Source organism: Empidonax traillii, unplaced genomic scaffold, assembly GCF_003031625.1.
Source record: "Empidonax traillii isolate 1590-97213 ecotype Southwest subspecies unplaced genomic scaffold, ASM303162v1 scaffold155:size2260171, whole genome shotgun sequence".
Classification (NCBI taxonomy): domain Eukaryota; kingdom Metazoa; phylum Chordata; class Aves; order Passeriformes; family Tyrannidae; genus Empidonax; species Empidonax traillii.
The window spans coordinates 637,312-651,202 of record NW_020955348.1 but is presented as its reverse complement, the minus strand read 5'-3'; the positions used below and the strand labels follow the sequence as shown (position 1 = coordinate 651,202).

Sequence of the window (13,891 nt, the reverse complement as noted above, 5' to 3'; positions counted from 1 at the left end):
CTGTGGCACTTCCTTCTTATTTACCTTGCTGATCCTGCAGGGTGGAGTCTGCCCAGGCCTGTGTATTTTAGAGAATGAAAGACTTTTGCTGGGACAGCATCCTGTTCCTGCTTTTAGAGAGGTGACTTAAGGCTAAGCTAGGGGAAGAGCAGAGACAAGAAGCATGCTGAGGAGCTCACACCTTAGGAAAGATGCTTTAGAGGTGCCATACTATTTGAGGAAGCCTGATCTACAGGAGCAAAACTGCTTAGTTGGCTTCCCTGTGTCAGCACTTACCCTGGCCTTGGAAATGGCACCTCTTCTTGTCCCTGAGTGGCAGAGTGACTGGACAAGATGTGCAGAGGGAAATGAAACCTCTTTTTGAAGGCATTGCTGCAGTGACTGTCTAAACTGGAGCTGTCTTTCAAGGCAACTTGTTGAAAATTTGGACAGAACTAAAGATAATATAGATGCTGCCTGGTTTTTGAGCTTCTAGAGAAGCACTTGGATTAGTATGTATTGGTGATATGTGATTGCCTTTAGCTCTGCTGGATCAACTCCCATCTCAGAGGAGGGAGTAGCACTGTAAATGTCTTGTCTAGGGAGGTTGATTTTGAGGATTTATTAAACTCAGTGTGTGGCAGCAAAAATTGCCCAGTGCACAAACTGGCTGCACCTTGAGAGGGAGCACTTAGAAATCACTTATCTGCTTTTTATTACATTAGCATTGCTGTGGTGTAGCTGTGATTCAGACTTATCTCTGGTTGCCTTAAGTTTAAGCTTGAAAACTGCTGACAAAGATGTGTAATGCAGTTGGATCTTGTAGATCAGCCCAGGCTGCTGAGAGGGGTCAAACTGCTCTTGGATGTGTCAGAGATGGAGGAACAAGTCAGGAAGTTGGTGTGGGAGGTGACATGTTTCTGGAGGGGGTTTCCCTTGTAGTGCTGGGCTGTGACCTGCTCTGAGCTGCCTGTCACCAGCCCCTGTTGGCCCCAGCAAGCTCTGACAGACCTCATGGCTAATGTGGCCGAGCCCCTCTCCTTCCCTGATGCCATGGGGCTGCCTCCCTGTTCATTCGTTGATTCAGCTTTGCTGAAAGGAGCCTTGCTTTTGATAAGACACAAAGACTGCTCTGGGCTCAGCTTCTGCCCGTGGGAGCTTTGTCCCCCTGCTCGCCCGGGAGAAGGGCAAGGTCAGCAGAGCGAGTGTTTTCAAGGCCGAGTCCTTGGCTGGAACTGTTGGGAGGGCTCCTCCTTAGTTTAGTGAAATACTGTAACAAAAGGGAATCTGGAGGGTGGGAGGAATACATTAGTGCTTAGGGGAGTCTTTTCTTTGCTGATTTCTGGAGGAGACTTTATGAAGGTCCGTGGCAGGGTCATCATGCACAGCCATCTCAGTTTAGCTGCAGTTGGATCCCACTGCTCCAGAGCTGCTGGGAATGTCTGTGGAGCAAATGTGCGTTGACTGCAGGTGCCTGGGACCTGCTATGTGGTTTTGGGACTCATATGAAGGCAGACTGCTGGTAGATGTGTGTATCCATGGCACTGGTGATCCATCATGCTTGGTGGTGGGGAGGGAAGAAGGGGAGGGGGTGAAGAAGAAATGCTCAGGATGGCAGCGGAGTTTGTACGGCGGGTGTGGTCACCTCTGAGCAGTGTGGGGGTATGATAAAGTTCCTAAAATGGTTTTGGGCTGCTCAGGAGGAACAAAATCCCTGTAACAACTTGTTCTGCTGGGTGGGTGGAGGGAACCATTTGAGCAACAAGGTAATGCAAAGTGGCATTGTTAGAAATACCAAAACCTCCTTCTGCTTATGGGCTCTCCAGCAGATTCCTGGAAACCACCATATGATGATGCTGCAGGTTGTAGTAGCTGCCAAGATGTTTAATAAGCAGAGACCTAACCCTGGTGGTGAGAGGGCAGAGAATGGTGCTGAGACTGCACTGAGACAGTGTGGATGTAGTTACACTGGTGGGGTGGGAGAGCTTGTTAATGGACTGATCTCATCCAAGTCCATTAGGAGCTTGATGCTGGGGAGGTGTTGTCAAGGGTGGCAGATGAAAGATTGGAGAAAGCAGATTAGTGATAAGAGGCTGAATAAGAGTGATCATTAAAACAAGTACTCATTAAAATGATCATCCAAAAAGATGTTCCAGCAGTGCCCCAGAGGTAGGACTGGCCCTCTACTGCTGTGGTGAGGAGGATGCAAGTGAGGTACATAAATGGAGAACCCTCCCAAGCAGTTGGGATGCATGAGGACAGGCAGTTGACACTGCAGTGCTGTAGGTCCTCCTAAGGAGAAGGGGAGATGGCAAGTTGAAGTGATTCTCTTAATGTATTTGCTCCTGTGATAAATCACCATTCAGTGGGAGATTCTCTTGTGTTTGTACTCAGCTCCTGAAAGCTGTCATGCTCTCTCACAGCTGGTTACCTGCTTTTCTGCTAGACCACCCACAGCTTCCCAAAAATTTAAAACTGTACAGAGGCTTGTGTTTAACCAGCACACTCCTTCCTTCATTACCTGCCTCATAAAAATTATGTAACAAGCAGCAACAACAAGAAAACTTCTTCATTGCATAACTGAAGCATGGGCTGCAAGTCCTAATTAATTCATCCCAAATACCCCAAAGCAAATGACTAGCAATTCTGTCTCTAAAAAAGCAGGTGAGACTCTACTGTTAAACCTGGAGTGGTTTTCCTGGAGAGGGCTGGAGGGTGGGAGGTGATCTGGAAGGGTGCAGCTCCTGCACTTGACTGTCCATGTGTGGGTGTATGACTGTGCCATTGGCACAGGACATGGACTTGTGTCTCCTTCCGCTCTGTTCCCAATGGGAAGTCTGCTTAGGCTTGCTGCCCCTGCCTGCACAGCTAACCTGTAGGAAGGAGCTGCACCAGGACAGGACTAAATCTTCTCTGGGTTTCCAGGACGAGATTAAATGCTGCTCGACTGCTCCCCTTTCTTTCTTGAAGCAAAGGAAAGACAACCAAAGAGTGAGGCCTCCATGGCAAGGTTGTGTATGAGGTATAAGTGATGGGGATGCAGTTGACAGCAGTTTGAGAGAGGACTATGTGCAGTAAGATTTGCTGAGTAGCTTTACACTTCAGAGCTGTGGTGAGTGGTGGCCCAGCTCTGCTGTTTGGAAGAAAGCAGAACCAAGCCAGCCATGGTGAGTTGGTTTCTGTCCTTGATGCAGAGGATTCAGACCCAGTATTGAACAGCTGGCATGTGGAGCACCATACAAGTGCTTGCTCTTGAGCCAAGGATTAAAGGCTGGAGGGAGTGAGCAGCAAAGGGAACTTCTCCTTCCTACAGCAGTTGTGCAGTGTGGTGGTTTGGTGTCCAGGACACATCTGTTTTACTGGGGATGCTCAGCTGCTGCGCAGCAGTGGTCCTAACCCATGCCACGTGGGTTTGGCATTGCCCATTCTCAGGATGATTTGCAGAGGCTCCAAAAGTATGAGACCTGAAATAACGTGTGTTAAACTTGCTGGTTTTGTACTGCCAGCTCTTGACTGAATGAGGTCAGTTGCCAGTCCTGAGACAAGATTGGAGGAAACAGTCACCCAAACAACACTGAGCTGTCAGGGCCCCACTAACCAGTGGCTTTACTGTCGTGTAGAACCTGAGTGCGGGGCTGCCCTCGGGCCAGATCTGCCACGACGAGCAGCGGCTGGAGGTGATCTTTGCAGATCTGGCCAGGCACAAGGATGATGCTCAGCAGCGCAGCTGGGCACTCTATGAGGATGAGAATGTCATCTGCTGCTACCTGGAGGAGCTGCTTCGCATCCTGGTGAGTACATTTTTCTCTTTACTGCCAGAGCAGAGTGGACAGCCCTGGTGAAGTTCCTTTTTCTGACCTCCTTCACCCCTATGTTGGCATCAGATCTGCTGTTTCAAGGGGCATAGGTTTCTTCTGCATCCCTTACTGTTAAAGTGAAGCCCTGCCCTCCTGTGTGGGGTTTGCAGCGCTGCTGTCTACTCTCAACTCCACCTTACAGAGCTGTTCTGAAAAGTGTTACAGAGCTATTCCTCCTGATAGCTGTGGCATTTACCTATCACAGGAGAGTATAAACCCTCACCTCCAAAAAAACCCAACCTTTCACAAAAAACCTAGAAAGTCTGCTGAGAGGGTTGTTGCACTCTTAGGCCCATTTAAAACATCTTCCATTTAATACATCCTCTGTTGCTGGGAAGCATCTGTGGGGTGGGGCTCATTACATGTGAAAAAAATTCTTTGGCTGCCTTGAAAGTGAGCTTTAAAGCTGTTTCTGTGAGAAACTACAAAGCATCTCACCACATCTGTGCATACAGGAGAGGTACATCCCCACAGTGAGCAGCAGTTCAAGCCCATCTGTGTCCAGGGAGCATGATGATATGGGAACTGCCCTCAGTGCAGTGACATGATCTGTGTTGGGGGTTTGCTCTGGCACTGTTTTGTATTCCTCTCCAGTTCTGACATAAGCAGAACAGGTAAATTTTCTGTAATAAATGCTGGGGTCTTTGTCACTCAACATACAACCTGTGCTGCCTCGCTGGGGTCCTGCAGGGCAAGGCAGAGTCACAGTTTGTGTAACCATCCCTCATAATTTAGGGGTGGGAGGAGATGTCCTCCTTGGGATGGGAACAGTGCTGGAGCTGCCATGTCTAACTGTATGATGCACTCAATAAGGTGCTGCTCAGGTCAAATTTCAGGTGTTTTCAGCCCAAGATGTGCTGTATGACAGAGGCATGTCTCAGGAACTCATTTGGATGCAGAATTTGAAGGGTGGTGGTTCCTGAGCTCTGCCTTCAGTTTCTTTGCGAGATGGTTGGGCTGGGTCTACTCAGATCTGAAAGCAACTGGACCCCCTCAAGGTCCCTGCAGCAGGCACCTTGTGTCTTGATGTGCCACTGGGCTGACCTGTCTATTCCTCCTTCCAGACAGATGCAGACCCAGAAGTTTGCAAGAAAATGTGCAAGAAGAATGAGTTTGAATCTGTCCTATCCCTTGTGGCATATTATCAGATGGTAAGGTGGCAGAATGCGCTAGTTCTCTCTTTTTGAGATTTCCCTGAAGATGCAAAAGAGCAGGGTTGATATGATGAATGTACAGAAGATGTTTCCCTTAGGTAGGACAGTTCTGAGGTCTAGCCGGAGTTGCAGCATATCCCTTTTGAGTACTGGCTAATGTCAATGCTATGCATGAAAGTTGTGTGAAAGAGCAAGAGGATTCTATAGACTTTGAAGCAGTAGCTAGCACTGCCAAGGGTAAAGCTTGCTGCTTTTACCAGCCCGTTGAGGGACAGCATTGGCATCACTGGTATCTAGAGGAAATATTTCTGAGGATGCCTTGGGAAAGCTGACAGGCTGTGACTGTTCCTCTTTTAATTGATGCACTCCTGTGCATTAGTAAATAATTTTGCTTAGAAAAGTGGGTAGTGAGTAGAAGCCTTGGGAATGAGGAATGAAATCAGTATTCAGAGGAAGAAATGGAAGTTTTGCTTTCAACGCCTATGCAGCATTGCTTTGCCCCTCTCTGTGGCTTCCCAACAATGGGAACTTAGAGGAGTTACATCTTGGCTCGGAGTCAGCCCTCATGTGGGACATGGTTTGACCTAACGACTTGTTTGTGCAGGAACACAGGGTGCCGTTGCGGCTGCTGCTGTTGAAGTGCTTTGGAGCCATGTGCAACTTGGATGCTGCCGTCATCTCAACGCTTGTGAACTCTGTGCTGCCCATGGAGCTGGCCCGGGACATGCAGACCCACACTCAGGGTGAGCCAGAGCTGCTGTACCCAGGTCCCTGGAACATGTCTTTCCATTAAATGATTTGCAGCGGCACTGGTGGCCCCCCATTGCCTGGCTGCTCTGCATGCCCAGTGCTCTGGGCAGAATGGTGTCTGATTTTAAAGTCATTCAGGTTATTACAGCTGTAAATTGAGGATGCACAGGGGGGGATGTTTCAGTCCAATGATGCGAGGCCCTCCAGTTCTGAACATGCCATTAATGATCTGTGCCACTTCTTGTAGATGTCTTAAAGCACATTTTGAGCTGTTACAGTTTTGTTTCATGATGCTGAAAAGAGACACCTGCAGATCTCAAGAAAGGTCTCTGCAGTTTCTTAAAGAGTTTTCCTCATCACTCTATACCTGATCTTTGTGGTGTTTCTTCCTGGTGAATGAGATGTGTGCTGGTTAAAGGAAAGGGCCTTCTCTCCACCACTGTGCCAAGGGAGATGGCAGTGTGGTCCTGGTCCTCTCCAGGAAGAACCTGAGAACAAGTTGAACATGAAATAATGCTCCCCAGACATGCCTGATTCTGAGCAGTCACACCTTTGATCCTCATTCTGAAGTCAGCCTGAAGGCCACCCATGCTGTCAGTGTCATATATTACTTTTTCCTTTAAAGGAATCTTGAAAATCCATTGTTTTGTGCTGATTGTGACTGTTCAGGGACCATGTGGAGCCTGGTGTTTGCAGTCTTGCTGTCCTGGTTGCAGTCTGTAGCCTGTTGGTTTGCTGCAGGTGTCATGGATCTGTGGAGAGGTATAATTTGGTGATAAGACTGTGTAGGGATTGACAGGTCTGCACAGACCAGGGACCGTCACATCCATTTCATGGGAGCCAAGTAAATGTCCAAGATGACCACCTTGAACTGTTCCTGTCCCCAGCTTCCCACCACAGACTGTGCCAACCTGACTGTGGTGGACAGGGCTAATGAGGCTGTGTCTTTGTGTCTGGAAAGGACTATGTGAGATATCACACCTTTTGCACAGCTTTGCACTCATCTTTGCTTAGCACTTTGAAGTGGAGGCATTTCAGAGGTGAGGAGGGCCTGAAAAATAGTGTTTAATGGCAGGGCAAAGGACTGGTGGGGTGAAACTGTGATCATTACTTCAGTGTTGTCTGTGTTCTCTTTTTGTGCTACTGCTGTTTATCATCAATTCTATGTCATGAACTCATCACGCTGTTGGTGTTTGATCTGGTTATGCATGAGAAGCATCTTCTCCAGGCTGAGGTTTTCCTGCCAAGAAGCAAATAATAATACTTGGTTATGGGACTATGACTGTGCTTCTGCGGCAGCATTTCTCCTGATTTTTGTGCTGCCAAAAATAAACTTTATTGTGCCTCCATCACTAATTCACAAAGATAGTCTGCAGGTGAGCATCCTATGCGCCATGACCAAACAGGGTTTTGTCTCCTGCCCTGTCCCTGAGCTGTCTTTGTGCAGGCAGGGCAGGCTGGTCACCCTAGTTAACATTTGACTGGCCACAGTGATGCTGTGTTTTGCCTGGGGCTGTCTCATCCCAGACAGCACAAGGTGACTCAGCCTCTTGGTGTGATGGAGCATTTAGCTCTGACCTAGGGGAATTCTGCACACCTCTGCTGATCTCCAAGTAGCACTTAGGGCTGGAGCAGGCCTGTCTCACAGCAAGTGTTAGCTCTGCTTTGGGGACCAGAAAGGCATTGCAGTGAGAAGTGGCTCTGCTGTGTCCTCCTCATTGCCAACCTGCAGCTCTGCAGCATCTTCTCTTTCCCTAACTTCATCTCAAGGTGAGGTTTTTTTTCCAGTACAGTTGAAGGGTGAAAAGCTGCTGCTCTTCCTTTGCTGACAGACCGCTGTGTGGATCCAGGAGCCTCACAAATCTGTGTCCTGATCTTGTGCTGCCTTCCCTGTGCTGAGCTTACGGCAGGCACTGTGCAGTGTCATCTGTGCAGCATCCAGTCCTCTTGGCCTTCACAGCAGGGCTGCAGAGAAGTAACCATCCTTGACCCAAACAGGTCTGTCCTTCAGAGGTGTTTTAGGGCTTTAGTAGGTCCCTCCTGCCATTCTGATGGTTATGGCTCCACGTCCTGCTAGCAAATGGCAAGCAGTACCTTCAGTGAAAACATGACCTTGAATCCTTGAGCTTATTTTGGTACTAAAAACTGTGGAATAGCAGCTGATCCGTGACATGCTGCAGAATAGCTAATCCCTTCTGTGGTGGCTGGAGCCAAGCAATCAGTGCCAGCACTGTGCAACTGGGGAGTGTGGAACTGGCTGCAGCAGCTCTGTGGGATCCCTCCTGCCTTATTACTGAAGAGCAGCCGAGGCAGGAGCTCTGTGCATAGATGCTGGGTGCCTTTGATGAGAAGGACTTTTCCCTGGGACTAATGCAGGCATGTTGGCTGCTGGCCAGTTCTTCTGCCAGATGCTTGGGTCCTATTGCTTCTGGACAGCCCCTTCCCTCTGCTGCAGCTGGCCTGCACATCTTTCAGTGTTAGAAGACCTTATAATAAGCCACAGCGAGTCAGAATTAGCCAGAACAATCCTGAAGAATACAGACAGGGATAATCCAGTCTGTAATCATGACTTTCTCCCTTGTTGCAGCTCAGTACATGCAAGTCAGCTGTCGGACTCCTCTCCCTTCAGTTGTAGACAATTGTGTCTGCTCCCAGGGCCTGAATTTTGCACTGCTGTGTTTAGAGGGTGGAAACAAGGTCTTTGAAGGCCTCTGTGTATTTCATACACAATAGTTTCCTACCAGTATCTCAGCAGGCTTTGGAAATTAAAACAGTTGCATCTCCCCTGCCCTTCATGGTTACTTCAGTGATGCTTATCAGTCTGTCATCAGCAGTCCCTCTGCTTCAAGAGAGCTGCATTAATGCTATTTACTTTCTTCCAGCCTCTGGTGCTGCTCTGGAAGGTAAAAAAAAAAAAATCAAAAAAAAAAAAATCTATGTTTTGACTAACAATTACTCTGTTCTTTGGTACTGTGAGTGTTAGATGAGTCCTTCTGCAGCTGGGACACCCCAAAAACTTGTAGAGTCTGTGCAGGGTGAGTGTGCCAGGTTAATCTGGATTTGCCCCGGGTTCAGCTTTCTGAGTGATTTCAGCATATTTTGATTTTATTTTTTTGTGTCCTTAGGGAAATAGAACAAGATTTGCCTCCTAGTCATGGAGTCTGCTGTCAGCCAAGATGAATGGACATCAGTTAATGGCAGATGGGCCAAGGACATGTAAAACTGCCCTCTTCCATCTCTAATTAGTCTCTTTCTCCATATTTGCCACAACCATGTTTATCACTGGCTTCTGGTTCTCAGTTCATTATTTCATTGCTCCTGATGTGATGAGAGAAAATGTTTTGTTGATGAAAGCCTTTCTAGGAATGTGAGAACAGCAGGTTCCTGTGTATCTGCAGTATCCTGCCTCCAATACCCAACACGTGAAGCCAGGGAGGAAAGAATGAAGAAATTGTGAACAGTTTGTCAAATCCCTTTTTGCTACAGAGAGCTTTGGCATCACTGTCACCTTATAGCTGAGAGCTTCTTATATAAGTGTGAATTATAATTAAGTCATTAAATATCCTCCCTCTCTGTTTACCAAGAGTAAACAACCATTTCCAGCTTTCCTTTGCTGCCACATGGTCTAGAGTGCTCTCCTACAAAGTCTTAATCTTGTTAATGCTGTAGTATCTCTGGTTAAGCCCCCAGTGATCTATTTTTACTCAAACTGCTTGCTATTTGAAAACTCAGGCATCTGGTGGAGCTCTGATAAAGTCTGTGTGTGCTTTGTTTATAGGGGCTTTGCTCGCAGAGTTGACTTTCCAGGGGCACAGGGCTGGAATGACTCAGTAGAATTTTGTCCCCCAAGCTAACAGTGAATCTGAGAGCTGCCAAGTGTTGTAAGTCCTTTGGCCAAGTCCAGGAGTATGTGGTGACAGTGAAGGCATCTGGCTGTGCAGTCAAAGCCAAACTGCAGGGTGCAGGTGCTTAGAAGTGGGTCAATTTGTGCATGAAGAAGTGAAATACCTTAAAGCATTTGGAGAGGGTACTGGAACCAACATATGTCATGCAGAGCAGCAGTACAGCTGAGAGAAGCATCATACATTGAGGGAACTTTTTGTCCTCTTATGAAAAGTAGTTTTGGTCAGTTTTTTATAAATAAACCCTAAGTTTCCTTGTAACAAATGCCCCTGGGCTCTTTCTGGCAGATTCAGCTGAACTGTATTGAGGCAGTATATGTGGTGACCTATACATAGTAATACTCGTTTTCCTCTTGTCTTCAGACTTGCTGAACTGGATGGAGGCTACATTTGATGGTGACACAGATCCTATTCCATGCCTTTTTTTTCCTTCTGCAAATGTCTATTGAGACGTGTCCATTAATTAAAATTCAGGAAAGGCACTGGCAGGGGTTCTGGGGAGCATTCACAAATAGCTGCTGCCAATGGAAATTGTGTTGGATTAGCAGGCTGTGGGATATATCATTGCTGGAGAGACGTGTGGCCTGGGAGGTGGGCAGATGCACAGCCCGAGTCCTGAGCAGTGATCTGGTCTCCCCAGGGACCTTTTATACCTCCAGGCAGAGCTGAGGTAGTGAAAGTAGAGCAGTGCAGAGATGGTAACAAGCAGCATGGCTGTCCGGGGGTGGTGTTGGTTGGAACAGGCAGTATTTTGAGGTGGCCAGATGGATGCTTTTTCTGGGTTCAGTAATTACATAACTATGGGATGTGTCCTGGGACTGTGTAGGGGAGGTTTTTAATTATTCAGATCAAGTTTGCCCAGATCCTCTGAAGTGCAGAGGAAAAAAAAAAAAATCAAGGATTCTTGTTGTGATTATTTTTAAATTGCTTTGGAAACACATGGCACAGAAGGCGTGTGGTGTGCTAAAACGGGGAAAAACACCCTTACAGCTCAGTCAACACAGGACTGAGGAGCAGGCTAATCAGTGTTAAATGCCTTTACTAAATGTGTGGCTTCCCACTGCAGCTGGGGAGCAGCTTCACTCCCTCAGAAGAACTAATGGCAGGACCTTTGCCTTGCAGATCATCAGAAGATGTGCTATTCTGCGCTGGTGCTGGCCATGATGTTCTCCATGGGGGAGCCCCTGCCATATCACCACTATGGTAAGAGTGGGTTGTGCTCAGCAGAGCTGATGGTGGGACATCTGGGGCGTGCTGGCAGACACGGGGAAGGGCCCTTAGGCCAAGGTGGAGACAGCTCAGTGGAAGGCCCAGCGAGAGTAGGGTCTGTCCTTTATCAGTAGAGCCCGGCAGCTGAAGCGCTGGGCTGAGATGTTGGATTTCCAGGGAGCAGCACAAATCTGGGTTAGAGCAGTGGAGGACTGAATGCCACGCTGTAGAAGAGGTGGATTTGCCCATCACTGTAACTAGGTGGCATTTTGGTTTACCTCTGGCCTCTTGTGAAAGCACACACCTCTTGCTTGCTTTAGAGACTGTCTGCTGAAGAGGCTGAGATCCCAGATCCCTCCATGAACGCCCACTAAGGCTGTCAGCTGCATAATGTGGCCTCTTTCTGGTATCTCTTCTAACAGGATAGTGCAGTCCTGTGTAGTTTAAGCTCTTAGAGAAAGTGGAGATGATTAAGGGTTTTGAAGTCATTAATGAAGTGCAAATGTTCTGCCTGTTTTCTCCTCTGTCTTTTCAGCCTTCAGCCAGAAAACTCTGCCTGCTTCTAGCCAAGGCTATGTTGTGTTCCCTGTATTTGGGAAACTCTGGACTTAGTTTTCCTAGAAATGCAATAGAGATTTTTATTAGTATCTCCTCAGCAGCTTTACTTTAACACCCAGTAAACACATAAAAGATTTAAACTGATGCAGTAGAGACCAGATTGAGCCTCCACACCTCCTGCTTTTCTCTCCTCATGTAACCCTGGCAATTATTTCCTGCAGGTGGACTTATTTGCATGAGCTCCTGAGCTTTCCTAATAACTAAATTGAAAAATGGGTTATTACTAATGATCTAGATTATTAGGGTTTTTTTGAAATAGATTAATTAGGCCAGTGGTCAAGAATACAAATCTCTTCCTACCTTGAAGCCTTCACTGGCAGCAGTGGTGCTGAAACAGAGCAGGATTTAGTGTTTTATCTACTCCAAAAAAATTGCCAATAGGCAATAGGCACTGTGGATAGTTCTCCGAACCACTTGTCTCATACACAAAGACACTTCAGTGGTCTGTCTAGTCCACTTGCAGGGCTTTTCATTCCCTGGAGACTGACATTAGCACTCCAGTAATGGATTTTAAGCATAAAAGCACAGAGGAGGGGTCTGTGTATGGTCCCTTGTTGCTTGGTTTATTTCACTGTGCTGTAAATGCCCCTTTCTCTTTGTGCAGAACATCTCAACTCTCAGTTTGTGCAGTTCCTGCTGGATGTGATTGAGGATGGGCTGCCCTCAGACACCACTGACCAGCTGCCTGACTTATTTGTCAACGTCCTTCTGGCCTTCAATCTCCACATTCCAGGTTGAATTGGTGCTGCTCTGCCTTGGCAGAATTTCAGTGGTCTGGATTGAGGGTGTGAAGAATGGGGAGGGAGAATCTCACTGGGTCTTGATGGTGCTCTAACCACCCCTCCAGTTCCCCTAGTCTTGGGCACTACACTGTATTTAAATATGGTGCAAAACCCTAGAGGAAAATATGGTCATGAGGACAGACAGTGCATCAGGTCCCTAAAGAAGGGCACTTGCCCTCAGTCTGCCTGTGTGTTTTGAAGCCTGTTGGAAGATCCAAAGCGTAGTTCCAGGTCCTGCTAAAAAAGGCCACTCCTTAACCAAGAGCCTCCTGTTGCTCCAAATGTTCTGTTTCTCTTGTTCTGCTTCATGGCTTTATCCTTGACTTTGTGGAGAGAGGGGAGGATAAAGCAGTGATGACGTGTCCAGTAATTTACCTGTTATTTTGAATTGCGCTTCATTAAAATTTATGTGAAAGTTTCTAATTTCATGTGAAAGTTGATTGCACAGAGACTGATTAAGTATATCTCTGCTGCTTTCATTCATTACCCCTTCCCACACTTACCCATATTCTTGCTGGCTGCAGTAATTAGGCAGTAATGCATGACAGGCAGTGTGTTTCTGGGGATTATTGCCCACCTGGGGCGTAGCCGAGAGCAGTGACTTGTTCTCTGTTGCTAAGAACGTGTTAAATGATGTTCTGGTTGCTTATTAGTGGATTGGATTTTTTATTCCTCTGTCTGCAAGATTCATCTATCGTGCAGTTGAGTGGTGCAGCATTAGTTCAAAAACTCTTCTAAAACCATATTATATTGATGCCCTTCAATATAAAGGATCCCGAGGCACTTTGCAGCCTGTGAAATACTACAGGCCACAGAAGTAGTCACCACTGTGCTGTTTGTGTGATTCTGAGTGTACATATACACACGTGTGTGAAGGCCTGCTGGGGTAAATGTATTTCAGTTACAGCAAATCACCCTCAAAGCAGGCTAGGGGACAGTTCCGAGAAGAAGTCTTCAGCCCACACCCTTGCACAGCTGAGTGCTGGGAAGGACTTTTCCCTTCTGGGATGCTCTTGGGACCCTTCCTAAGAGAACTTTCAAGACTGTAAGTTCCAGCAGGGTTAGGGTTAGGGATCCCACATGTGAATCAGATGTACAGAGAAAGCACCAAGGCCCAAGTGTTTCATGTGCTGTTTCCAGATTTATTTCACCTTCCCTCTCCCTGCCCATTCACTCTGTGAGGCTGAAGCTTTTAGCCCTGATAGACTATGGTTCCCCAGAGCACTGATGTGAAATAGGAGCCCCCCATTATGTGTTTTTATTCCCATGGTCTTGAAGAAACACAAGCAATGTGCTGAACAGGTTTCTTCCTCAGTTCCAGAACACAGTGTGATCATGACTACAATAAGCAAGCACTCAAATGTCAAGACTTTCACAGAGAAACTGCTGCTGCTGCTGAACAGAGGAGGTGAGTGTGTGTGGCACTCCTGTGTGTGCCTGGCAGGGGATGCAGCTCATGTTGGCTCAGAGAGACAAGCCTGGTGCTCATTATGGGGTGGGATGTCAGAGGTGCAGTAGCTGAGGACCTGTCGGCTCAGCCAGGATGGATGTGCTGCTTCCTGGTGAGTTTGTGAGGGTGACAGTCTGCATTGTTGTGATGCCCAGAAAAGAGCAGATAAAAAAAACTGTTTAGACAAAGT

General features: G+C 47.3%; 1 protein-coding gene across 2 annotated transcripts in view; it reads left to right on the top strand.

Moving 5' to 3' along the window:
• NCKIPSD (NCK interacting protein with SH3 domain) overlaps positions 1 to 13,891 on the top strand; it is a 49,886-nt gene that overhangs the window by 31,544 nt on the left and 4,451 nt on the right. For both annotated transcript variants that reach the window (XM_027884762.1, XM_027884763.1), the window contains exons 6-11: positions 3,600 to 3,770; positions 4,901 to 4,987; positions 5,595 to 5,733; positions 10,765 to 10,845; positions 12,074 to 12,202; positions 13,567 to 13,659. In XM_027884762.1, coding sequence (XP_027740563.1) covers positions 3,600 to 3,770; positions 4,901 to 4,987; positions 5,595 to 5,733; positions 10,765 to 10,845; positions 12,074 to 12,202; positions 13,567 to 13,659 — 700 coding nt within the window. The remainder of the gene's footprint in view (positions 1 to 3,599; positions 3,771 to 4,900; positions 4,988 to 5,594; positions 5,734 to 10,764; positions 10,846 to 12,073; positions 12,203 to 13,566; positions 13,660 to 13,891) is intronic.